Source organism: Carassius auratus, unplaced genomic scaffold (assembly GCF_003368295.1).
Source record: "Carassius auratus strain Wakin unplaced genomic scaffold, ASM336829v1 scaf_tig00036171, whole genome shotgun sequence".
Lineage (NCBI taxonomy): Eukaryota > Metazoa > Chordata > Actinopteri > Cypriniformes > Cyprinidae > Carassius > Carassius auratus.
Genome location: NW_020526290.1, coordinates 51,988 through 79,847, shown reverse-complemented (window position 1 = coordinate 79,847; position 27,860 = coordinate 51,988). Strand labels below are relative to the sequence as shown.

The 27,860-nt window shown below is 37.3% G+C and overlaps 1 protein-coding gene and 1 pseudogene across 6 annotated transcripts; both read left to right on the top strand.

Moving 5' to 3' along the window:
- Positions 1–239: 239 nt before the first annotated feature.
- LOC113082462 (leukocyte elastase inhibitor-like) lies at positions 240–2,633 on the top strand (annotated as a pseudogene).
- Positions 2,634–7,133: 4,500 nt separating this feature from the next.
- LOC113082460 (leukocyte elastase inhibitor) lies at positions 7,134–27,587 on the top strand. 6 transcript variants are annotated; one of them, XM_026254100.1, is made up of 8 exons: positions 7,134–7,459; positions 7,569–7,745; positions 7,824–7,977; positions 8,078–8,235; positions 8,313–8,430; positions 9,038–9,180; positions 9,255–9,422; positions 10,516–10,973. In XM_026254100.1, exons 2-8 carry the CDS (start codon positions 7,578–7,580, stop codon positions 10,921–10,923), a joined length of 1,317 nt encoding a protein of 438 aa, XP_026109885.1. In that variant the 5' UTR covers positions 7,134–7,459; positions 7,569–7,577; the 3' UTR covers positions 10,924–10,973. The 6 variants fall into 6 exon arrangements, with proteins under 6 accessions (XP_026109885.1, XP_026109883.1, XP_026109884.1 ...); XM_026254096.1 differs by lacking the exons at positions 7,134–7,459; positions 7,569–7,745; positions 7,824–7,977; ... (3 more) ...; positions 9,255–9,422; positions 10,516–10,973 and adding exons at positions 23,847–23,992; positions 24,367–24,543; positions 25,034–25,189; ... (3 more) ...; positions 26,050–26,217; positions 26,815–27,581; XM_026254097.1 differs by lacking the exons at positions 7,134–7,459; positions 7,569–7,745; positions 7,824–7,977; ... (3 more) ...; positions 9,255–9,422; positions 10,516–10,973 and adding exons at positions 12,649–12,816; positions 25,034–25,189; positions 25,288–25,443; ... (2 more) ...; positions 26,050–26,217; positions 26,815–27,582.
- The last annotated feature ends 273 nt before the right edge of the window (positions 27,588–27,860 follow it).

Sequence of the window (27,860 nt, the reverse complement as noted above, 5' to 3'; positions counted from 1 at the left end):
TTCATTTATCATTCCTGTATTCCTGTTCTTTTATGATGAAGGCGTGAAATGAAGACTGAATCATTCAGTTTACATTTAATGGTGTTTCTAGTGAAGAAATATATCAATATATAATAATAGAAACATTCATTCTTATTTTACAAGAAGGCTGGACATGGATTAATAGATTAGGGCGAGGCTTCATTTATTAGACTCAGTCCTACACCGACTGATTCATTCGCCTCAGTCACGCAGGGAATCTTCTTCATTTCTGCTGAATATTCCAGGTAATACTTTAACTGAACTCTGTTTGTTAGAGGAGCTTCTCTGTATGCAGTTTAGATCTGTCCACCTTCAAATCTGCTGTTATTTAAACTATTGTTATTTCTTACACAGCTTGTGAAAATGGAGCGTTTATCTGCAGCAAACACACAGTTCTCTCTAAACCTGTTCAAGAAGATCAGCGGAGGAAACGCATCAGGAAAATGTCTTCTACTCTCCGATCAGCATCTCTTCAGCTCTGGCCATGGTGTCGCTCGGAGCAAAAGGAAACACAGCAGAGCAGATGTTTAAGGTGATTTCACACTTATGCACTTTTAATGGCCAGGTGTTCAGAATTAAAACTGCATTTATATACAATAATGCTGTGTAGGTTTTGGGCTTTAAACAATCCTGCCAAACCCGATGCTGTGATTCAAGTTACTCATCAACAAGCCAGAAGCCCCAGATGCCCTGCGGTGTCAAGGGTCAACATGAACCACCAATGATGCAACAGACCCAAAACTTGGAACAGGTTCAGAATGAGTATTCACATGAAACACGTTAAATGTATTTGCTCTAATAGTGTGTGTAGTCTTGGGGAATTAATTTTGATATTTTTTATGTAAACAGAAATCTCCTGCTCAGCAAACATCTGGACAAAAAACTGAGGACCAAATTCATTCCGGCTTCAACAAGCTCATGAGTGAACTGAAGAAACCAGGAGCGCCGTATGTTTTGAGTCTCGCCAACCGTCTCTACGGAGAACAATCCTACCAGTTTGTCGAGGTAAGACTCAAAGAAAATAATTAAATGTTTGCTCGTGTATTAAAGAACATAGTTCAGGAAATCATCTCTAATTCAATCCATTTGCTCTGTTACAGAAATTCCTCAATGATGCCAAAAAATACTATGAAGCCGGACTGGAGGAGGTGGATTTCAAGAAGAAATCAGAGGCTGTGCGTATCAACATCAACAAATGGGTGGAGAAAAACACTCAAGGTAAAAACCAGCATGAACTTAATTTGATTTTATACACACTTTGCACTTTTAAAAAAAACTATGTTGGCATATTTCAGCACTTTAGGTTCATGTTTAGCTTCATGTGCTGTTTCTGAAAATATTATAAATAGGAAGTTTAAGTTTTAGGGGTTTTGTTCATTTGGCCATTAAGTTTGCATTTTCATTAGAACTGCATCATGCGCTTTAATTGACAGATGCTTTAATAGTGTTTTGATTTAGAATTAATTTGATTTATTTGTGTGAATCACTTCAAATCAATGCTTAAATTGGAAAATGTCCATTTTAATTTCAGAGAAGATCAAGGACTTGCTCCCACAGGGATCCATCGGTGAGATGACGAGACTGGTTTTGGTGAACGCCATCTACTTCAAGGGGAACTGGGAGAAGAAATTCCCAAAGGAAGCCACCAGAGATGGACAGTTTAAGCTGAGCAAGGTGAGAGTTCATGTATATTTTTTAACAGTCGTAAAAACAGTTTTGGCATGATTCTATTGACCTTTGATGCTTTGCAGACTCACACTAAACCAGTGAAGATGATGCGACATAAGTCAAAGTTTCCTCTGGCCTTTATCCCAGAGTTGAACAGTCAGGTTCTGGAGCTGCCGTATGTCGGGAAGAATCTCAGTATGTTGATCATCCTTCCGAATGAGATTCAAGACGAAACTACAGGCCTTCAGAAGGTGAGACATCACTGATTATATGGTGTGCTTTTTCATTATTTGTAATTGCTGGTTGCTGCATAAATATACTAGTCTTTGAATAGTTACAGTTTACAAGACTTTCTAATGATGAATGAAATGGTCTGTCCAAACACAAAATAAGAGTGTTAAATAAATGATGCTGCATAAACAGAACCCATTTAAAATAAACAGAAACGCATTAACACGACTCTCTGATTATCCAGCTTGAAAAGGCACTGACCTACGAGAAGCTCATGGAGTGGACCAAACCCAGCAAGATGCTTCAAGAGCAAGTTCAAGTATCTATACCCAAATTTAAGATGGAGGAAAGCTATGACATGAAGAGTCTTCTGATCAGCATGGGGATGGAGGATGTGTTTGACCTGCACAAGGTGAATCTTTCAGGCATGTCGCCCAACAATGACCTGGTGGTGTCGAAGGTGATTCATAAAGCCTTCGTTGAAGTAAATGAGGAAGGAACCGAAGCGGCTGGAGCCACCGGCGTCGTTATCGAAACAACCTCAATGCCATTAGACCCAAAAACCTTTACTGCAGACCATCCCTTTCTTTTCTTCATCCGACACAATCCCTCCAACAGCATTCTGTTTTATGGACGCTTCTGTTCTCCTTGAAGATAGTAATGATAGAGTGATAATAAAAAGTGTATGTGTTTCTCTGACAAATAAAGGCTCTAGCAAATAAATGAGTGATGTTTTTTTTCTATGCATTTACTTTCACAGCACTGATTTGAGAGGTCTGACACAAAACAGACAACAGAATGGAAAAAATAAGGGATGGCTGTTTGCCATTACTGTGTCTAAAGCAACAACAAAAAAAACTAACAAACAAAAAATATTTGGTTCTGATTGATGGCCAGTTGACCAGTGCATCTCCAAAATATATACACTGAACAAAATTATAAACGCAACACTTTTGTTTTGGCCCCCATTTTTAATGAACTGAAATCAAAGTGCTAAGACTTTTTCTATGTACACAAACGGCCTATTTCTCTCAAATATTGTTCACAAATCTGTCTAAATCTGTGTTCATGAGCACTTCTTCGCGGAGATAATCCATCCACCTCACAGGTGTGGCATATCAAGATGCTGATTAGATAGCAGGATTATTGCACAGGTGATTTTAGCCCAGTTTTTGGCTCGCCGACAGGTTTTGAGAAATTGCCGACAAATTCAAAAATCACAGGCAAATCGGTGCTCGTTCACATGCGTAACAATCACACAGTGTGAATTAGCAAAGATGCAATCTGAGAGAATTGCCAACAAGTCGCCGTTGCCTGTGAGATATTTGGCATGCTAAATATCTGGACCTGGATCAAAATCATGCTGTGTGAAAAGTGTTCTGACTAAAAACTACATCGGCGATGACCGACAGCCAATGAGAGAGCAAGATACAGAGCAGCGGGGAGTTCGGGGAGGAGTTATAGACCACAATATCAGCAAGCATGATATAAGAACACACAATCCTTGTTCCGCGCTGTAACGCATTAAAACTTCAAAATCATCAGGAAGAAGGAGGCGGGATCCGGAAGACAATCAAAATGAAAGCTTTGATAATAAAATAATCTAGGGCTGGGATTAAAAAAATTAATCTAATTAATTAGAGGCTTTGTAATTAATTAATCGAAATTAATCGCATTTTAATCGCATATAAATATTTGACCTGAGAACAGTGAGAAGTAATTTTTTTCACATGGATTTATAGTATACCATTGAATAATGACTGAATACATAAGCTTAAGCAACAAAATATTGTTTATTTTTGTTCAACCAAGTCTAGCAGACCAGTGCAATTTTTGCCATGAAGTGTAGCAATAGCATATTTAGAAACAATTTAGAAATAGTACATTTCAGAAATTCAGGAAGATTATAGGTGCTGGAACCTTCTGTAAGGTGTTTTTTTAAGTAAAACACAATACTGTCAATTACAATGAACTCTCAATAACCTTGGCCAAAACAATAAAGAGTTCAACATAAACTGTTGCACCAACAAAATAATACATAGTTCAACATAAAGTGTAAAGTCCACGCTAGCTGCTATATGTTTTGCGTTGAGGTGATACTTGAGGCTCGATGTGCTGCTGCGGTCATATGCGAACGCTAGTTGGTGCTTCAGTATAATCGGTCCGCCGAAACGCATCCAGTGAGAAACGTTCCGCGGTGCAAAAATAAGTTATTAAAAACGCGGGAATTTTTTTTCTGTAATTAATCTTAGTTAACGCGTTATTTTTTGTGTAATTAATTAATCTCAATTAACGCGTTAAAGTCCCGGCCCTAAAATAAACACAAAACAAAACAGCAGTCGGCCGTGAGGGGCTGCCGCGCACAAAACAAAACCAAAACACGAACTAAAATCCAGGTCTGGTCCTCTCGTCCTTCACTGTTGTCGCTCCTCTTTTGTATCCTTCCATCTCCTCCGTGGGACTCGAGACCGGTGGGTCGAGCAGGTGTCGCTCATTTCCAATCACTCCACCGGCCCCGCCCCACTCGTCACATACCCCCATCGCTCCTCGCAGGCCGGGGGGTACCCTCGAGACTGCACTCTACTCCCCCCCCTCCCTTCCCCCCTCCCTCCGGATCTTTCACGGTACCTGCGGGAACCTGGGGGTAGGACAGGGTCTCGACCTGACTGAAGTTCATCGTCATTACTGACTTGGGCAAATGCTAACATTGAATGGCATTTTGAAGGCAAAGAGACACCGTGACGAGAACCTGAGGCCCATCGTTGTACCATTCATCCATGACCATCACCTAATGTTGCAGCATGATAATGCACGGCCTCATGTTGCAAGGATCTGTACACAATTGCTGAAAGCTGAAAACATCCCAGTTCTTACATGACCAGCATACTCATGTCACCAATTGAGCATGTTTGGGATGCTCTGGATCTGCGTATATGACAGCGTGTTCCAGTACCTGCCAATATCCAGCAACTTCACACACCCATTGAAGAGGAGTGGACCAACATCCCACAGGCCACATTCAACAACCTGATCAACTGTCAAGTCAAGTCACCTTTATTTATATAGTGCTTTAAACAAAAAGGATTGCGTCAAAGCAATTGAACAGCATTAATTAGGAAAACAATGTGTCAATGATGCAAAATGACAGTTAAAGGCAGTTCATCATTGAATTCAGTGATTTCATCATCTCAGTTCTAAGTGACCCCAGTAAATTAAGTGACCCCAACTAAGCAAGCCAGAGGCGACAGCGACAAGGATCCAAAACCTTCGGAGAAACCAGGCTCAATTGGGGGGCCAGTTCTCCTCTGACCAGACGAAACCAGTAGTTCAATTCCAGGCTGCACCAATGTCAGGTTGTGCAAAAGAATCATCTGTTTCCTGTGGTCTTGTCCCGGTGGTCGTTTGAGACAAGGGGCCCTATTTTAACGATCTGAAACGCAAGTGTCAAAGCGCAAAGCGCAAGTAAGTTTGTGGGCGGGTCTCGGCGCTGTTGCTATTTTCCCGGCGGGATAAATGGCTCTTGCGCCCGGCGCAAATCTAAAATGGGTTGGTCTGAAGTAGCTTCATTATTCATAGGTGTGGTTTGGGCGTAACGTGAAATAAACCAATCAGAGCGTCATCCAACATTCCCTTTAAAAGCAGGTGCGCAAGTTCCATTATGGATTGCTATTATTATGGCGTATTTACCAGGCGCACGCCAGGAGCAGTTCACAGCCGAGGAGACTGATGTTCTTGTAAGAGCAGTGAAAGACAGAGAAGTTGTGTTGTATGGGGATGGGAGAAACCCACCCAAAATAGCGTCGGTTAAACAGGCGTGGGAGGAAATAGCCACAATTGTTTCATCGATTTTTTTTCCTGGTTCTTGACGGACAAACCAATTTGTCAGATGTCCTTATATAGGGTACATATATGACCTCAAACAGGTCTGATCCTTAATTACTACAATTAGCCTGAATAATTTGTAAGCTAGATTTATCCCTATTTTTTCACATCTTCGTGGCACACCACAATGATTTCCATCATCTCATGTGTTAATATTTTTTTAGTGTAACAATTTATGATTTGCAAAAATAACTGTTGCATCTGTGTAGATTACATGAGCAAAGTGTATGCGCGTTGTGCACGCTATACATTATGGTCAAGCATGCGCCCTTAAAATAGCATAATGAACAACGCGCAACGCGCCACTGACTTTAGACTAGGTTTTTTCTGGTCAGTGGCGCAATTGTTTAATGGAACAGCAAAATAGCACCAAGGATTGTTTGCGCCAGAACACGCCTCCTTTTTTGCGCTGAACCGCCCAGGGAGCGCAAGTTCATTCACTAGTTTAGCGACGTGCTTCTGTGAAGGGAAAAGCGCGCTTTGCGCGGGTGCAAAATAGGAATGACACATGCGTCGGTGTACAAAGTCAATTGCGCTGGGTGCAAGATAGGGCCCAAGGTCTTTACAGGGGATCTTTCCGCTGTCTTTCAGGGCTGTAGAAGTCCTCTCTAGGTGCTGATCCACCATCATGTCTGGATTCGTACTGGATCCTGGTGACTGCAGTGACCCTCTGGATACAGACTGGATCTGGAGGCTACGTTGACCTCGGAATAAGAGAGAAACAGACTAATATTAGCGTAGATGCTGTGCTTCTTCATTCTTCTATTGAAGAAGATGTGTTGCATTGCATGAGACAAATGGTGGTCACACCAGATACTGACTGGTTTTCGGATTCCCCCAGACATGGAAACTGTTTAATATGATATGATATAGTAATTTGTGATAAACGTTAGAAATATTCCAGAAATAATTTTCTCACCACAATTACTGTAGCTACTCTGTTCTGAACATCAAATATTTTGTTTGTCCATCAAATGTATTAAAATGGTTTAATGATTTGATGCACCCTTGGCACAAGAACAACTACGCACTGGAGAACTGTTATTACCTCTAACATCCTCTAACCAGCCCAGACATAATGCAAATGGATTTTTGTGTTGTTGAATGTATCTGATTGTTCACGAGTTGAACCCTCTTGTATCTGTGTTCTGTTTGAATTTAGAACTTCTAGCCTTGCCACCAGTTACTATAAAAGTATATGTTTTGGCTGCTTTTTCTCCAGAAAGCTGATCTCTAGCAATGTGTCATTTGTAATTGATCATTTGTTGGTAAAGGGTGAGAGACCTGGCCATCTCTCATAATTGGTGTCAAAGAGGCAGGTGTGGCTTGCTGAGTTTATTGAATTACACAGATATCAGGAATAAAAATGACAAACTGTGAATAGTGCAATTTTGATTTATCATTCCTGCATTCCTGTTCTTTTATGATGAAGGCGTGAAATGAAGAATGAATCATTCAGTTTACGTTTGATGGTCTTTCTAGTGAATACATATTTCAATATATAATAATAGAAGTGTTCATTCTTATTTTACAAGAAGGCTGGACATGGATTAATAGATTAGGGCGAGGCTTCATTTATTAGACTCAGTCCCACACCGACTGATTCATTCGCCTCAGTCACGCAGGGAAACTTCTTCATTTCTGCTGAATATTCCAGGTAATACTTTTACTGAACTCTGTTTGTTAGAGGAGCTTCTCTGTATGCAGTTTAGATCTGTCCACCTTCAAATCTACTGTCATTTAAACTATTGTTATTTCTTGCTCAGCTTGTGAAAATGGAGCGTTTATCTGCAGCAAACACACAGTTCTCTCTAAACCTGTTCAAGAAGATCAGCGGAGGAAACGCTTCAGGAAATGTCTTCTACTCTCCGATCAGCATCTCTTCAGCTCTGGCCATGGTGTCGCTCGGAGCGAAAGGAAACACAGCGGAGCAGATGTTTAAGGTGATTTCACACTTATGCATTTTTTATGGCTAGGTGCTCAGAATTAAAACTGCATTTATATACAATAATGCTGTGTAGGTTTTGGGCTTTAACAATCCTGCCAAACCCGATGCTGCGATTCAAGTTACTCAACAACAAGCCCAGAAGCCCCAGATGCCCTGCGGTGTCAAGGGTCAACATGAACCGCCAATGATGCAACAGACCCAAAACTTGGAACAGGTTCAGAATGAGTATTCACATGAAACACGTTCCTCATGACATTATGATTGCAATGTATTTGCGTAGTTGTGCATGTAGTCTCGGGGAATTAATTTTATATTTTTTATGTAAACATAAATCTCCTGCTCAGCAAACACCTGGACAAAAAACTGAGGACCAAATTCATTCTGGCTTCAACAAGCTCATGAGTGAACTGAAGAAACCAGGAGCGCCGTATGTGTTGAGTCTCGCCAACCGTCTCTACGGAGAACAATCCTACCAGTTTGTCGAGGTAAGACTCACTGGAGGTTCGGGAAATGTTCTCAACTCTAATTTCATTTGCACCTCAATCGATTTGCTCTGTTACAGAAATTCCTCAATGACGCAAAAAGATACTATGAAGCCGGACTGGAGAAGGTGGACTTCAAGAAGAAATCAGAGGCTGTGCGAGTCGACATCAACAAATGGGTGGAGAAAAACACTCAAGGTGAAAACCATCATGAACTTATTCAGAATTTTTAAGATACTGATTTTTTTTCCTGCACTTTAAGACATTAAGGGAAATGTTCAGCTTTGCAGGTTTCTTGAGTTGAGCTACCTAGCTAGCAAAAATATATTCTAAGAATATTTTGCTAACATTCCCTTAAAAAAGTTATTTCACAATGTTCTCTGAATGTTCAAAACTGTTAAAAACTATTTAAAAAGTAAATGAACATTCCATTTTGAAAACATCTCTGAACATTCTGAAACACATAGTAACATTTTAAAAGTCAAAATTTAAAACAACAACAACAAAAAACTTAGATGAATGTCCATCTAAAATGCTTCAGGAAAAACAAATTGAGTATATGTTGAGGGAACCTTTGCCAGAAAGCATTCCCAGTTATCTCTTTGGAGTTTAAAGTTTTGATATACTTTGATAGCAGATTTAAATTAAGCAACATTTTTGGTCTTTAAGTTAATCTCCATAAGAACGCTGTCATGAGCTTTGAGACAGATGCTTTAACAGTATTTTTGGTGATTTATTTGTGACATTCATATGTGAATGGTTTCAAACCAATGCCTAAACTGGAAAATGTCCATTTGAATTTTAGAGAAGATCAAGGACTTGCTCCCACAGGGATCCATCAGTGACTTGACAAAACTGGTCTTGGTGAACGCCATCTACTTCAAGGCGAACTGGGAGAAGAAATTCCCAAAGGAAGCCACCAGAGATGGACAGTTTAAACTGAACAAGGTGAGATGCTCTTTTTTATATTTTAAGCAGTCATGAAATATGAGTTGTGACATATTCCTGTTGATGCTTTCCAGACTCGAACTAAACCAGTGAAGATGATGTATCAGGAATCAAAGTTTCCTCTGGGCTTCATCCCAGAGTTGAACAGTCAGGTTCTGGAGCTGCGGTATGTTGGGAAGAATCTCAGTATGTTGATCATCCTTCCTGAAGAGATTCAAGATGAAACCACTGGCCTCCAGAAGGTGAGACTGCACTGTTTTTCTGCTGCTATATATAGTATATGGTGTTAGGGTTAGGGTTTGAGTTAGGGTTAGGGTTAGGGTTCAATATATGAAATTGCTTAAGCCTATAAATCCAACATCATATTTGTTTTGCTAATTTATAAAGCCTTTTTTTCATGAAAAAGTGTTGTACACAAACAACTGCATTCCTTCTGTCATCCGGCTGATAACTAATAGACCTTTTAGTATCACTTTGGAGACTTCCACCTTTAGCACGTTACATGTGTGTTTTTGCTGAACACCAACAAATTAAGAAGATATCTTGATCAGTATGACCACACATACTGCAAAAAATCACAACACAATCAAATGTAGAAATGAGCTGCAAATACACACAGACACTTGGCAAATTTTTAAGGGAATGCAACAAGTGACAAACCTGGCTGGAACATGCTTATCAAAGTCTATTCAGAAAGGTGATATTTTTGTTTATTTAAACATCCTGGTCATATGACTCCTTAGGTTTTTGGATATTATTAGCCTAAATAAGCTGATTACTGTGACTGGGAAGCGTTACGTAAGCTCGCTAACTTACTTTTTCTTTTTTACTGTATTAAGCATAGTTTAACCATGGTATTCGTACAACTGTGGTTATACAAATAGTAATCAATACACCAAAAAAACATGGTTACTAAACCTTGACTATAATAAAACTATGGTTGGGACCCCTTGAAAAATGTCCATTGTGGTCTGTGCTACTTGCAATGCTTTTCTGTATTTGGTGCGTTGTGAGTATTTGCATTTGTCAAACTGATGAAGATGTTTTCTTAATTCGCTGGTGCTTTTTCTATTTGCATGTGTTTTGTGAAGTTGCAGTGACTTGAGCTCTCTTGGTCACTGTAAAAGTTACATGATTAGTGCTGCATAAATGTATAAGTTATTGAAGAGTTGTGTTCGAGTTACTATTACATGACTTGGATTTTGTATAATTTGACTGCATTATGTATTCGATCTATCCGAACACAAAAATGATCACATCATTGATGCTGTACAAGCAGACCTCAATTCATATTCAAAGACACATGACCATTAACACGACTCTCTTATCATCCAGCTTGAGAAGGCACTGACCTACGAGAAGCTCATGGAGTGGACCAAACCCAGCAAGATGCTTCAAGAGCAAGTTGAAGTATCTCTGCCCAGATTCAAGATGGAGGAAACCTATGACATGAAGAGTCTTCTGATCAGCATGGGGATGGAGGATGTTTTTAATGAGCAGAAGGTGAATCTTTCAGGCATGTCGCTCAACAATGACCTGGTGGTGACGAAGGTGGTTCATAAAGCCTTCGTTGAAGTGAACGAGGAAGGAACCGAAGCAGCTGGAGCCACCGGCGTCGTTATCGAAGGATTCTCAATGCCATTACCCCCGAAAACCTTTATTGCAGACCATCCCTTCCTTTTCTTCATCCGTCATAATCCCTCCAACAGCATTCTGTTTTATGGACGCTTCTGTTCTCCTTAAAGATGGTAATGACTGTGTGATAATACAGACTTTGTGTGTTTCTATGATGTTCCTCTGATAAATAAAGTCTCTATCTATACTCAAGTTCAATCAATTATTTAATAAAGTACATAAATAATAGAGTACTGAGTTCTGAGCAGGCAACAGAATGGAAAAACATCAATGTGTTTTTGGCAATAATTTGATCAACATTTTTATGCTTCTAATAGGTTGCTTTATACAAGGAAAAAAAATTCTAAGACTCCCAAACCATTTTGGTTATACATTGAATTTATTGTTATTAATGATAGTGAACAAACCCATGAACAGAAAAATGGATTCACATCTCTTGTGATAGAGTTGAAGAAAAAAATAAGTCTCTAAATTCATTTGATTATTTATATACAGTCAGGAATGGATGTAAAAACATGAAAATGTATTTAAAGTAAATGTGGCATGCACACTTTATCGCCTTTTTTTCCCACAAAAGCTAGATCACCTTGTCATGATGTTAAAGTAATGCATATCTTATACTGTATATGAATAATAATTTCAAGCATTTTGTATGCTTTATACACAGTAAAATAGCAAGCTGACTAAATACGGCTGTGAATGTTTATATGGTTGTCAATGAATGGGAACCAACATTTTATTCCAAATTAAATATCTTCAATGCATTTTGGCTTTCCAAAATGTTTTTTATTATTATTATTATTCTGGTGTCGTCTGTGATTCCTGTTCTTTCTGACAGCAAGGCACTTCAATTGGAAAGCAGCATTATTGTTGATACAAGAAATCAGCTGATTAATAAAGAGGTTGACTGGCAAAATGCAAAAATAACAAACTTACATGTTTTTAAATACAAAATACTTTTATTTTTCAAATGCATTTAGATACAAAATACTGTTTTGTATTTCTAATAAGTATTTTACATGCATTCATCTGAAATACTGCCCATCCCTGTAGTACATAATAGGCTTATATTTATATATAATTATATAATTATGTCAGATAAGGAAAAGGTGTTTTATGAGGCATGCATCATGACCTGTTTTACACAACCGAACATCTACATACCCACATAGTGAAATCTACACTTCACTACATGATAAGAACTGTAATTAACTAAATGTCGTTTATAAGAGCAGTTGTGCTTGGGGTTTGTTGTTGAAGCATTATTATTTGTCTCAAATGTTTCGCAGACATGCCTAATTCCACCCTCAACAGCTGATCCGTTATTGGTTTGTACAGACATTGTGATTAAACATGACTAATTGTAATTAATACAATTATGATTCATCTTTCTTGTATTCAGCTTTTGTTTCTTCGCCTACATACTCCTAATTTACTGTAAAGAAAGAGTGAATTGAAGAATGAATCACTCAGTTTAAGTGCATCAATTAATATTAGAAACAGTAATTTGGACTTTACAGGAATGCCAGACTTGGATTAAAGGGTATTTGTTTTTTGGGCGAGGCATCATTTATTAGACTGACACCAATAACTGTCCATTCATTCAGCTCAGACACACTCGGAAACTTCATCATTTCTGCTGATTATTCCAGGTAATGATGATAAAGAACTCTGTTAAATGTACTTTGCTGTGTATTAAATGTACACCGTGTTATGCATTAGTAATTGAAACAGATGTAATAGAGTTAACAGCTTGTGTTGATGAATAAGAGGTGTCTTATTTCAAATCTGCTGCTATTTAAACTATTGTAATTTCTTGCACAGCTTGTGAAAATGGAGCGTTTATCTGCAGCAAACACCCAGTTCTCTCTAAACCTGTTCAAGAAGATCAGTGAAGGAAATGCAACAAAAAATGTCTTCTACTCTCCGATCAGCATCTCTTCAGCTCTGGCCATGGTGTCGCTCGGAGCGAAAGGAAACACAGCGGCGCAGATGTTTAAGGTGATCTCACACTTATGCATTTGTAAGAAAGTAAAAAGATTCAACAATTGAGACATAAATGGAACAAATTTGAAAAAGGACGTTTTTTTAAAGAATCTTTTACATAGAAACATTCCAATGATTCTCTGGAGTTTTTTTAAATGTTCTTCAATCTAAGAAAAACTGTTTTTATTTGAGCAGTGCATTCACAATAGATGTTGAACCTGACAGATTAGTTAAGTTCTGCTTCAACAACTCTGTGTAGGTCCTGGGCTTTACCAATCCTCCCAAACCCGGTGCCGCGACTCCAGCTCCACATGTTAAAGAGGACCAAATTCATTCCAGCTTCAACAAGCTCATGAGTGAACTGAAGAAACCCGGAGCGCCGTATGTGTTGAGTCTCGCCAACCGTCTCTACGCAGAACAATCCTACCAGTTTGTCGAGGTAAGACTCAAAGAAAATAATTCAATGTTTGTTAATGGGATTAAACGACGAGGCTCTGGAAGTATTCACCTCAGTAGGTTTGCTCTGTTACAGAAATTCCTCAATGACACAAAAACCTACTATAAAGCTGAACTGGAGGAGGTGGACTTCAAGAAGAAATCAGAGGCTGCGCGTGCCAACATCAACAAATGGGTGGAGAAAAACACTCAAGGTGAAAACCAGCTTTAATGTGTTTTTCTGCACTTTAGGTTGAGCAAAATGTTTCCAAAGACCATGTTTGGCTTGATAACTCCATGAGTTGAATTATTAAAGGTCCCGTTATTCGCGCTTTTTTCAAGCTTTCATTGTGTTTACGGTGTACAAAATAACATGTGTTCATGTTTCACGTGTAAAAAAACACAGTATTTTTCACACAATTCACCTATCTGTATACCGCTGTTTTCACTGTCATAAAAACAGGCTGATGACTTCCTTGTTCTATGAAGTCCCTCCTTCAGAAATACATAACGAGTTCTGATTGGGCCAGCGGTTCCTGTGTTGTGATTCGACAGCAGCTAAGAGCACACTGCCCTCCTGCTAACGTTATTGGGCTAGAACGCACGTGCTGAAGATGTATTTATAATCACAGGAGAGTTTTTACTGACGAGATGCGCATGAAAATCGCATTCGTTTTTTTTGCACAGCTCTAACATCTCTAAAAGCTAAACAGCGTTGCCCTTTTTGTAGTAAGTTACAGAAACTGTTAAATGCACCAACTTAAATAATAAAATACACTTACCGGTCGTGGTCCATAAACAACGCCTTCTCCAGACAAAGAGGGAACTGCTCCATCTATCAAGAATAATCTTTGTGCGAATCCGGCATTAAACTGGTTAAGACTGAGCTCGCTGTCCTCAGCAAAATCTGCTGCACATAGTTTTACAAGTTGATTATAATTTTCGGGAACCGAGTTAAACATAAATTGTAACCATTAGTCTCCAAGTACAGCGTCCCTGGGAAGCAGAAACAGAGATGATTGGACTCAGAGATGAAAATAACAGCGATTCGACGACATGGCAACAAACACAAACTTAACTCATCCTCTTCTACGTCGCACAACAAGACCACGCCCCCTTTTTGTGTATTCATGTGGGGGGAGGTTAGTCAAAACACTGTTTTAGTGACGTCATTCCTGCAGGAACTAGAGGGGTGTAGTACAAACGGGTCGTTTTTTGTAGGCGAATTCTGTTAAATCAAATATCTCGCTTGGCATTGAACTTTGAGCTTTAGATTTTACAGATATTATTTATACTCTAACAACAACATTACACACTAACTAAAGTTTAAAACATGGGATCACGAAGAAGGGGACCTTTAAATAATCTGTCTCAAAGCTCACAACTCAGAATCGTGAACTTAATAGCTAAATAAAATGTCACTGTTTCATTCACTTAATACTTAAGTTTAACTTAATACTGCTAACAAAATCAAATATATAACAAAACTTTAAACTCCAAAAGACTAGTCTAGACCTAAGTAGAGATGAAATTGAGTTATGTGTGAATAAGTTCAAACCAATGCTCAAAATGAAAAATGTCAAAATTGTGAATTTTAGAAAAGATCAAGAACTTGTTGCCACAAGGAAGTGTCAATGATGCAACGAAACTGGTCTTGGTGAACGCCATCTACTTCAAGGGGAACTGGGAGAAGAAATTCCCAAAGGAAGCCACCAGAGATGGACAGTTTAAGCTGAACAAAGTAAGCTCTTTTTTTTAAATATTCTTAACAGTCATGAAATAAAGAGGACTTGTGACATCTTTGATGCTTTGCAGGCTCAAACTAAACCAGTGAAGATGATGTATCAGGAATCAAAGTTTCCTCTTGGCTTCATCCCAGAGTTGAACAGTCAGGTTCTGGAGCTGCCGTACATCGGGAAGAATCTCAGTATGTTGATCATCCTTCCGAACAAGATTCAAGACGAAACCACTGGCCTTCAGAAGGTGAGAAGGCACAGATCAGGTGTTTTTCATTATTTGGGATTGTCAGTTAATGCTGCATTAATATATAAGTCACTGAAGAATCTGTATGACTGTATGCATCATTAATGTATTTGTAAATGAAAAACAATTAACAAGACTCTCTTATTATCCAGCTTGAAAAGGCGCTGACCTACGAGAAGCTCATGGAGTGGACCAAACCCAACAAGATGCTTCAAGAGCAAGTTCAAGTATCTCTGCCCAGATTCAAGATGGAGGAAAGCTATGACATGAAGAGTCTTCTGATCAGCATGGGGATGGAGGATGTTTTTGACCTGCAGAAGGTGAATCTTTCAGGCATGTCGCCCAACAATGACCTGGTGGTGACGAAGGTGATTCATAAAGCCTTCGTTGAAGTAAACGAGGAAGGAACCGAAGCGGCTGCAGCCACCGGCGTCGTTATCCTTGGTGCGACAGCTTTAAAGCCAGAAGACCCAAAAATCTTTATTGCAGACCATCCCTTCCTTTTCTTCATCCGACACAATCCCTCCAACAGCATTCTGTTTTACGGACGCTTCTGTTCTCCTTAGAGATATTAATGATGAAGTGATGATTCTAGCTGCATGTGTTCCTCTAATAAATAAAGTTGTAATTAGAGTGTAGTACATTTAAAAATGCTCATAATCATATTACCGTATTTTCCGGACTATAAGTCACACTTTTGGCTGTTTGGCTGGTCCTGCGACTTATAGTCAGGAGCAACTTATTTTTTTTATTTATTAATTTGACATGAACCAAGAGAAAACATTACCGTCTCCAGCCGCCAGAGGGCGCTCTCTGCTGCTCAGTTCTCCTGTAGTCTACACTGAAGACACTGAAGAGCGCCCTCTCGTGGCTGGAGACGGTAATGTTTTCTCTTGGTTCTAAATAAATGCGACTTATAGTCCAGTGCGACTTATATATGTTTTTTTCCTCATCATGATGTATTTTTGGACTGATGCGACTTATACTCAGGTGCGACTTATAGTCTGAAAAATATGGGTTGTTACTTTTTATGGATTATATCATTACATATTATTCACACAATGGCAGTAAATTCGTATTTAAATTAATCGATTTGCCCTAATTCTTCTTTTTTCTCTCATAAATTTTCCTTTCTAAATATCCTACTGTGTGTCATACCGTTTAGTTTGAACTATATTCACAAATGTCACAAAATGTTGCAAACCATGTAATGCAGGGAATTCCCTTTTTTTTTCTTAAAATATTTATCGTCTGCAATTTGTAAGTATTCTACCCTGCACTGCTAATAAATTACTTTATATAAGTGAAATTATCTAAAGTCCCAAACTAGATGAACAAAAGCAATTCGTCAAAGAGCCAACAACATTCGTAACCTACAGTAGCGGATTGATTAGACCACTAGATAAGGAACCAAATTATATATATATTTTTATTATATCAATATAATAAACTGTGCAACAAATAGACAGCTTAAGGTAGCAATAAGTGTTATGCGGTTATGCATGTGTATCTGCTATGACATCAAAATTGTGTTTCATTGTGGTATATGAAGCTGCTTGAAGTGCACTTGTTAGTAGACTCGTTCACTTGGTCACAATTAAGGGCATGAGGATCTGTCAGAATAAACGTCCCTCTTTTTAATTGTTTGGATTCAGAAGTTCAAGAGTGTGTATCTAAAAGATAACTGGAAAGCACACTATAAAGGCTAATATTGTGATTCCAAATGAGCATTTGTGGTTAAAAAGTATATACATTTTTTTCGTTTCACTAGAAAAGACGCTTATTCCTCAGCTGTGAGCGTGCCTTTTTTTATTCTGGAAGTGAACTACTCCAAGAGGTTTAGAAAAAAAAGAGGTTTGAGTGATTAATAATATCTAACCTGATTTTAAAATATATATTTATTTAATGTTATCTGCATTATATTTCATCTGCAAGAATATTGTTAAGTTTTATAAAGATACGTATTATAATAAACCTTTAAATGCATCATGCAAACACATGAGGATAATTTTGTAAGCACTTTAGAATACTGTTATGTCATTCTACTATTATCTAACAATAAACTCATTAGTAAATAATAGTTCTCAATTAAGAAAGTCAGAAAGTCATCCGCTCCCGTTAAGAATCAACCAATCAGAGCTGCGGTCCGTGACTTTGTTTGTGTTCAAAATGTAGAAAAATGTATATAATAAGCGAGTACACCATGAATCCGTTTTCCAAACCGTGTTTTTAGCTTGTCCTGAATCACTAGGGTGCACCTATAATAAGTGTTTATATTCGGACTATTTTAGATTGCTTCGGGGGTACAGCGGCGGAGTAACCCAGTACCTTTGTGATTCTTCATAGACATAAACAGAGAGAAGTAGATCCGGCTACGATGTTCTTCCGCAAGACGCAAGCAGTTCTGTTTATTAACCGCTAGAGCGTCAAAAGTTCCCGACTGCAGCTTTAATGTGAAAAATGCTAAATGTATAAATAATTCTAAAGTGAAGATCATTGTAACCCACTAGCATTGACTCAAGTATTAACAAATGCTTCAGAAGGATTAGCCTACTTATTATTTGGATCAGTATTTTAAAGTGAAAAGAGCACGATAACTCCCTAAGATTGACTTAAATCATAAGCTTTTGAGGTATGAATAAGGTTTTGGATAGTAATGACTCAAGTGCTACTACATCCGTCTAAAGAAATTACTAATGATTTGGATCAGTATTCTAAAGTGAAAATCATGGTAACTTACTAGTAATGACTCAAGTGTTACCAAATCCATCGGAAGGAATTTCTGTCCAGACATTTACAAAACGCTCAAAAGCTTACAAGTCATCATGCTTTTCACTTTAGATTAAAATTATTAGTAACTATTTTAGAAGGATGTAGTAAAACTTGAGTCACTAACATCCAATACTTCATAAAACCCTCGTAAGCTTAGAATGATTTCAGTCATTACTAGAGTTATTCACTTTAGAAACCTGATCCAAATAACTATGACCTTCATTTTAGAATTATTTATATATCATGCATTATTCATTTCTATTATGAACCTGCATATATTAGTTCTTAATAATTTGCAGATCAACATGGCATTTTTCTCATATAGCTATCATATAGGAAATGAAATGAAATGTAAGGATTTGATTGACAGATGTTTTGATTGACAGGTTAGTTTAAATGAAGTAGCATGTCTGCTACACACTCAGAAGTATGTACTTTTCTTTCCTTTTAGGGCATAAGTAGTCAAATTGGGACTGCTGAATGATGCCTAATAATAGCTTGATCACTAGATGGGGATAGAGCTCTTTTAAACTCTGAACCTTTTCTGTCCATGTTACATATCAATATTTTATGTCTGAAAGTAAGGTTAAGTGATATTGCATCATATAATATGTGTCTTTGATCTTTGTGTTTAGACATTTAGTTTGCTAGTTTTTAAAAGCATTTTATTATTAATACTAAATCGGTATTTTAGTTTGATATGGGCTACGTATGATTGCATGCAGGCTATGTTAAATGCAATGTGCATTTATGTTTAATAAGAAAGTAAAAAGCAAGCAATAATATGCAATAGGCTAATATGTTTCTGACATGTTTTGTGTTTGGCAACAATTCTTTTAACCTTAAATGATGAGCACTTTTCAATTCTAAAAACAGCTATGCTGGAAGACGTACCTTTTTCCATATTCCAGGATAACAATGTCAAGATTCATCAGGCTTATAGTGGTTGAGGGTGCATGAGGAATCATTTTCATATACGAGTCCTGAGCTCAACCCTACTGAAAGTTTTGAGGATGTGCTGGAGTCAACTTTACAGAGCAGTTCAACTCCTCAGCAAAATAAAATTATGCAATGATGGAAATAAATGTTGTGAAAGTGTCATGAGTTCTACCTATCACCACCAGAGGGCGCCGTTTCCCATTATCCCAGACTCATTTACCTTTACTCCACACACCTGGACACAAACTCTTCACACCTGTTCACTCACTCACACACACACACACACACACACACGTTTCTCATTGTCACATAATATATATTCTCCTCTCACTTACCTCTCTGTCTGGCTGTGTTAATTGTTATTTGTGTTTTGCATTTCGACTGCTTCTGCTCTTTCTCGTGTTATCTGTTTCTGTTTAGTTTTTGCCTTGTTAGCCTTTTTGTTCATTAAAGAGAAGTCTTTCCCTGCATTTGGACCCAGACCCTGTTATTTCCTCAGAGCCTTCCACCACGCCATGACAGAAAGTGCATGTCAATGTTGAATTTTAATCCTTATTTAAATACAACAACTTTTTTTGGCCAGGCAATGCATTTAATTGACTACATGTTGTTACAGTCTGATACAGATTTCTTTTATTTATTTATTTTTATAATGAATAACCACAGAACATTTGCAAAATAACTGTAAATTCATTAGTCAAATGTGACACTTGTGCAATAGCCGATACATTGTTTGGGTCAAAATGACTGATTATGCCAAAAATCAAGATCATGTTTCATGAAGATATTTTGTAAATTTCCCACTGTAAATATATTAAAACGTATTTTTTTATAAGTAATATGCATTACTAAGAACTTAATTTCAACAACTTTAAAGGTGATTTTCTCAATATTTAGATTGCACAAATGCAGTCTTAAGTCGCTGGGGTATATTTGTAGCAATAGCCAAAAATACATTTTATGGGTCAAAATTAATGATTTTTTAAATGCCAAAAATGATTAGGATATTATGAAGATATTTGTCAATTTCCAACCGTAAATATATAAAAACTTAATTTTTAATCGGTAATATGCATTGCAAAGAGCTTCATTTGGACAAATTTAAAGGTGATTTTTCTCAGTATTTTTTTTTGCACCCTCAGATTACAGATTTTCAAATAGTTGTATCTTGGACAAATATTGTCCTCATAACAAACCATACATCAATGGAAATATTATTTATTCAACTTTCATGTGATGTAGAAATCCCAATTTAAAAAAAAAAAAAAAAAAAAAAAAAAAAACTTTTTTCAAAACGGGTTTTGTGGTCCAGGGTCACAAATGTGTTGGAAACAAAACCTGAAATATTATAGACAAACATCTTGGCTTCAATTTAAAGCACAATACATGTGCATCTCAATCAAATAGAATGTCGTGGAAAAGTTCATTTATTTCAGTAATTCAACTCAAAATGTGTAACTTGTGTATTAAATAAATTCAATGCACACAGACTGAAGTAGTTTAAGTCTTTGCTTCTTTTAATTGTGATGATTTTGGCTCACATTTAACAAAAGCCCACCAATTCGCTATCTCAACTAATTAGAATATGGTGACATGCCAATCATCTAATCAGCTCAAAACACCTGCAAAGGTTTCCTGAGCCTTCAAAATGGTCTCTCAGTTTGGTTCACTCGGCTACACAATCATGAGAAGGACTGATCTGACAGTTGTCCAGAAGACAATCATTGACACCCTTCACAAGGAGGGTAAGACACAAACATTCACTGCCAAAGAAGCTGCTGTTCCCAGAGTGCTGTATCTAAGCATGTTAACAGAGAGTTGAGTGAACGGAAAAAGTGTGGAAGAAACCAAGGTCCTAGAGTCTGGAGGAAGGCTGGAGAAGCTCATTGCCCAAGTTGCTTGAAGCCCAGTGTTAAGTTTCCACAGTCTGTGATGATTTGGGGTGCAATGTCATCTGCTGGTGTTGATATATTGTGTTTTTTGAAAACCAAAGTCACTGCACTCATTTACCAAGAAATCTTGAAGCACTTCATGCTTCCTTTCCAGCAGGATTTGGCTCCTGCCCACACTGCCAAAAAAACACCAAAAGTTGGTTAAATGACCATGGTGTTGGTGTGCTTGACTGGCCAGCAAATATAGTAATAATAATATATTCAGATAGTGAATTGGTGGGTTTTTGCTAAATGTGAGCCAAAATCATCACAATTAAAAGAACCAAAGACTTAAACTATTTCAGTCTGTGTGCATTTAATTTATTTAATACACAAGTTTCCCAATTTGAGTTGATTTACTGAAATAAATGAACTTTTTCACAACATTCTGATGTATTGAGATCCACCTGTATTTGATAACGTAACAGTCTGATTTCACCAGCTCTTCAGGTCAAATCATGTATTCACAAGCCTCAGTCACTCCCTCACACTTATGCAGTATTTTACCTTTATTTTTAAGCAGGAAAGTGATTTCAAAACAGCGTCAGCCTAACCGTAAATGAATATGAACACAATCTAGAAAGTCTATGACACAATCTATACAATATTCCAAAGAAAACACACATCAGATATTAATTAGGTTACTCAAATGTATGAATATAAATGTGACCCTGAAGCACAAATGCAGTCTTAAGTCGCTGGGTTATATTTGTAGCAATAGCCAAAAATACATTGTATGGGTCAAAATTAATGATTTTTTAAATGCCAAAAATCATTAGGATATTATGAAGATATTTTGTCAATTTCCAACCGTAAATATATCAAAACTTAATTTTTAATTGGTAATATGCATTGCAAAGAGCTTCATTTGGACAAATTTAAAGGTGATTTTTCTCAATATTTTATTTGCACTCTCAGATTCCAGATTTTCTAATAGTTGTATCTCTCGGCCAAATACCACACATTAATGAAAAGCTTATTCAGCTTTCATATGATGTATAAATCTAAATTTTGACTGGTTTTGTGGTCCTTTTTTATATTTATATTTCACAGATATTTGTAAATTCTGTGAAATAACCAAAAAATAAATAATCAGTGCAAATAATCAGAGACACATTAATTGATATATGACTATACATTAAAATATAATGAATTAATGCATTCATTTAAATATAGTATAAAGTCACTTTAAGTGCAATCATGGTGTGGGAAAAAACTATCGAAGCCAAAAACTGAAATGTTTTGCAAGAACATTTAGTGGTTTGCATATTCTTAACAGGCATTCTTTAACCTCAAATAAAAACTATCTACATGGCACAAAACCAAAGACACACTGATTACACAAGGCCTACTGTTGTATGATGGTGAAAGCGTGTTTGCACAGTGGTGTCTTCATGCAGTCACACCCAAAATGACTCAAGGTTCTGACTTATTCTACCTTTATTTTAAAGTAGGTAAGTTACTTCACAACCATTCACATGAATATGGGAGTTGTGTGACTGTAGGCTATATATGATTAAGAGCATGCAAATACGAAACATCGCCAAATTTTCATGATCTAATAGGAAAATATTTAATAGAGAATGCACGTCACTTTTTATGCCAACTTTTTGAGCAATTTCACTATGCAACATTGCCGAGGTGAAACACAGGGCCAACGACTGATCTAAAGTATCTAGATAGAAATATGTTGCCCATTCTCAATGAAAAAGTGCCCAAGCATCATTGCTCAAAAAAGTTGCTTTTGAAAATTAAATCATGCACACCGGATGCATGTTTATTTATTTTTTATAAATGAATTATTATATAACAATTTTAGGAACTGCAAAATTAAAACGGTGTATGGTGATTTAAAAATTCTTTCTGACTTGCTCTCCTCCGAGCATGATGGGAAATGACATTTTTGATCATCAACTGTGTGCTTTAAAAATATGCTTTTTCCCCTATGACACGCCTTATTATAAGAAATGTTATTTATTTAATCTGCTACTTCAGTTAGCTAAATTTAGTATATATAAATGCAGATATGGGGAAAATAAGAACTTTTTTGCTTATAAAAAGCATTTGTTTGTTATTAGAAGTTTGAAAAATAAGAAAGTTATTATTGTTGTTGATGGCTGTAAATAAAAAAGTACCTACTTCAGCTTAAAAACTTCAGATTAGTTGCTGCCTTAAATGTTTAAGTATTATCAACTTTTTGAGTAATTTCAACTTACATTAAATCAACTTAAATATCTATTCGAACTTTACATAACTTCTTTTAAAAAAAAGTATTTTCTTGTTAAACACAAGTTGCAATGACTAACTGATCATATTATAATTGTATATCCTAATATCCAAAAAAAAATTAAATGCAAAAAAATTAAAAATACATAAATTTTTTATGTGTTTAATTATGCATGAATAATCATGAAAGTATAAATTCTGTATAAAACGTTTTTTAAAGAACTAAAGATTAACAGACAAAATACAGCTATCGCTTCCACAGCAACAACTAACAAAATATGTTCTCAGAACATTTACTAACGTTCACATTAAGTTATGAAAAAAAAGTTTTAGATAGTTCTCTGAAAGTTCAAGTTAATGTTTCAAAAATGTTTTCTCGGTTATGCGAACAGTAAGGAAACATTCCATCTGATCTTAATAAACTGCAAACGTTATGGGAACGATACTTTTGAATTTTCTCCCAACATTCTGAAACAACTAGTAACATTTAAAAAATGTTTAAAGAACACCCTAAACTAAACATAAACAGTATATATATATAAAATGTTTTTGTGCTAACGTTCTGAGGACATTATTAAAGACCAGATCACTTTTAATGAACATTCTATTAATGTTATAAGTATGTTTGTTCATAACTTTGAGAGAAGCCTGAGAACATTCTCTATCAGCTGCTCAGTCTTTGTTAACGCAGATCACTGATCTCCTGTCAGATGTTGAAACACCACCCTGACAACACTTTTCCACCCCACCCCTCCACTTCATCCGCCCACATTCCCCTCCTCATTCAGCTCTGGAAGTTTACTGGAAGGCTGGGCTTTAGGGCGAGGCAACATATATCAGAATCAAGGTGAATTCATTCATCTCCGACACACAAGAAACGTCTTCACTTCTGCTGAACACTCTCGGTAAAGCTTTTAATTCACTTCTCTGTTTGTACTTGAGTAACTTTTTGTATACGCTGTAGAAGATCAAAGATATTAGCAGCTTTTGCTCTCTGCTTCACTACTTTTTTTAATACGTTTCTGCATTGTTTAGTTCACTGCATTTCTAATGAGTGTTGCAGTTGCACCTTACATTTTGCATGGCACTGAGATTTTCTGCTGCAGTTTATTTATGCTACAAAAGAGCTGATATTGGGACTAAACTACTGTTCTAATGTTAGAAATGTGATGCTATATGAGACATAAAGTTTCTTTGACAAACATGAGATGTTTATATGAAAGGACAACTTATTTTTGGAATTATTGTCACTTTATTTACTCTTTTCTTTCTTGCACAGCTTGTGAAAATGGAGCCTTTGACTGCAGCAAACACCCAGTTTTCTCTAAACCTGTTCAAGAAGATCAGCGGAGGAAACGCATCAGGAAATGTCTTCTACTCTCCGATCAGCATCTCTTCAGCTCTGGCCATGGTGTCGCTCGGAGCGAAAGGAAACACAGCGGAGCAGATGTTTAAGGTGAACTCACACAACCTGAGTTTCTGCACCGACTTTTAACTGATAGAGAGAGAGACATAGACACAGAGGGTTAATCAGACCAGGAAGTGACATAAGCCTTTCGCACAAAAGATATTTAAAGGAACAGCTCACCTAGAAACGAACACTGCATTATTTACTCGCACCTCACTGTTGCAGCTCGTGCAGAATATTTCCAAGCTGCAGTCATGGATTCATGTTCAGTGGGCGTTATTTGTTAAGCATTCACAAGAAACCTGTCGTTCCAAATCTGTGATTCATAGAATATGACACTAATTCATTCAAGTCCCCTAAAAAGGCGTGTCATCCACGTAAAACAACACACGAGAGCAGGATAATGCAGAGACTCTCAATGGGGAATCGGTTCAGCACTGCAGCTGTTCAGTCAATCAGTCAGTTTTCACTTAAAAGCTGTGGTGCATGAGCTGGGAATGCTAAAAGGATTTAATTCCACTGTTATAACGCTGTGTAGGTCTTGGGTTTTACCAATCCTCCCAAACCCGACGCAGCGACTCCAGCATCTCATCAACAAGCCCAGAAGCCCCAGATGGTCTGCGGTGTCAAAGGTCAGCATGGACCGTCAATGACACAACAAACCCAGAAGTGTGAGATTCCTGCTGAACTCAAGGTTTAGTATGAGTACTTACATGAATCACTAACCGCATGACTTACAATGACAGCTGTATTTACCGGTTTGCTGGGTTCATCTGAATATGATACAAACAGAAATCTCCTGCTCAGCAAACATCTGGACAAAAAACTGAGGACCAAATTCATTCCGGCTTCAACAAGCTCATGAGTGAACTGAAGAAACCAGGAGCGCCGTATGTGTTGAGTCTCGCCAACCGTCTCTACGCAGAACAATCCTACCAGTTTGTCGAGGTAAGACTCAAAGAAAATAATTCAATGTTTGCTTGTGGTATTAAAGAACAAAGTTCTGGAAATCATCTCTAATTCAATCGATTTGCTCTGTTACAGAAATTCCTCAATGATGCAAAAAAATACTATGAAGCCGGACTGGAGGAGGTGGAGTTCAAGAAGAAATCAGAGGCTGTGCGTGTCGACATCAACAAATGGGTGGAGAAAAACACTCAAGGTGGAAACCAGCATGAGCTTAACTTTTAAAACATCTTTTTTGCTTATCTTTCTGTCACGAGTTGATTTATGACCTGGATACAAAGTTTGAAATGTGAAGTCCTTCTAGGCTGTTTGGAACAGTGTTTTTAGTATCTTTGAGATACTATTATTGTTTCCTTTGTAGAAAAGATCAAAGACTTGCTCCCACAGGGATCCATCGATGCATTGACCAGACTGGTCTTGGTGAACGCCATCTACTTCAAGGGGAACTGGGAGAAGAAATTCCCAAAGGAAGCCACCAGTGATGGACAGTTTAAGCTGAACAAAGTGAGAATTCTTGCTCTTGTACAATTAGTATATTTGAAATGTAATATTGAGGAGTTGTGACGCGTGTCAACTGATGCTTTGCAGGCTCAAACTAAACCAGTGAAGATGATGAATCAGAAGGCAGAGTTTCCTCTGGGCTTCATCCCAGAGATGGACAGTAAGGTTCTGGAGCTGCCGTATGTCGGGAAGAATCTCAGTATGTTGATCATCCTTCCCAGTGAGATTCAAGACGAAACCACTGGCCTTCAGAAGGTGAGACTGCACAGATTATACTTAATTCAGCAGATTTATACAGTACTGTGCAAAAGTCTTGAAGCGTTTTGGAGACATTGCCACAGTTCTTCTGGATTGAGTCTGTCTCAGTTTCATCTGTTTCTTCATGTTGTTCCAGACAGATGATGATGATCAGATCAGATCTCTGTGTGGAGCACTGGCTGCTCGGAAAAAAACAAACAAACATCTCACTGGATTATTACAATTAATGGCAAAAAAATAATTTTTGGAAATGTAAACTGAAATTTCTACTGACACACTACAGCAAAAGATAGAAATAACTGACTTAAAACCATTCTTGTTGGTGAAAATACAAGTGGCCTAAGACTTTTGCACAGTAGTGTACTTCATTAAAAAATAAGAACACAGAAGAACTATTTTTGGTTCCCCAAAGAACCTTTCAGTGAACAGTTCTTAAAAGAACCAGTGTCAAGAACTTTGAAAGAACCTTTTGTGGAATAGATGCCATAGATGGCGTTTCATTATTTCCTAATGGCAAATACATGTGCCAAGTTCTTATTTGTGTTGGTTTCTTATGTTCTTAAAAACACACATTAACATGACTTTCCTACTTAGCTTGAAAAGGCACTGACTTATGAGAAGCTGATGGAGTGGACGAGACCTGAAGTCATGCGTCAACAGGAAGTTCAAGTATCTCTGCCCAGATTCAAGATGGAGGAAACCTATGACATGAAGAGTCTTCTGATCAGCATGGGGATGGAGGATGTTTTTGATGAGCACAAGGTGAATCTTTCAGGCATGTCGCCCCACAATGACCTGGTGGTGTCGAAGGTGGTTCATAAAGCCTTCGTTGAAGTAAACGAGGAAGGAACCGAAGCGGCTGCGGCCACCAGCGTCGTCGTGATGTCCCGATGTATGAGGATCCCGCAGTTCTTTAACGCAGATCATCCGTTCCTCTTCTTCATCCGACACAATCCAACCAAGAGCATTCTGTTCTACGGACGCTTCTGCTCTTCGTGAGCGAATCCTGCGCTGAGAAACCCGTCCAGCTAGTTTAGTTGGTTTATCTGGATAGAATGCATAGGGAAGACTCAGGACAACTACTGAAAACTGTCATCTTTTAGTATGAGAAACATTTTTAAGAAACATTTATATGTGCCAATGGTATCAGATTTAAAACTTAAGTTAAATTAATAGTATTAAACTTTTTAAAATGATATGTGGTAAATGATAAAATGATATTATTTAAACTGCATGAAATCCTGTGTACTGATCATTTTAGATCAGGGTTATTATAACTAACAATCTATTTGAAATAAAAATAAATAATATAAAACTTATTTTAGCTAGTGCCAAGGCCACATTTATTATTTTTGTTTAGTTTAAGCTGAAGTACTAAAATAGCTAAACTAAATAATCTAAATAATCTAAAAAGTGGATAAACATGAAATGACAAAAGCATACATTTATTAAAACTTTAAACTAAATTATAAAAATTAAAAATTAAAAATTGAAAATATAAGAAATATGTATAATAAAATATAAATTATACTAAAATGGCATTTCAATTGAGCGTTACAGTTTCATTGCTGTAATCACTCCAAGCCTAAACCTTTAACTTTTTACATTTATGATAAATGTTATGACTCTTGACATGTTTA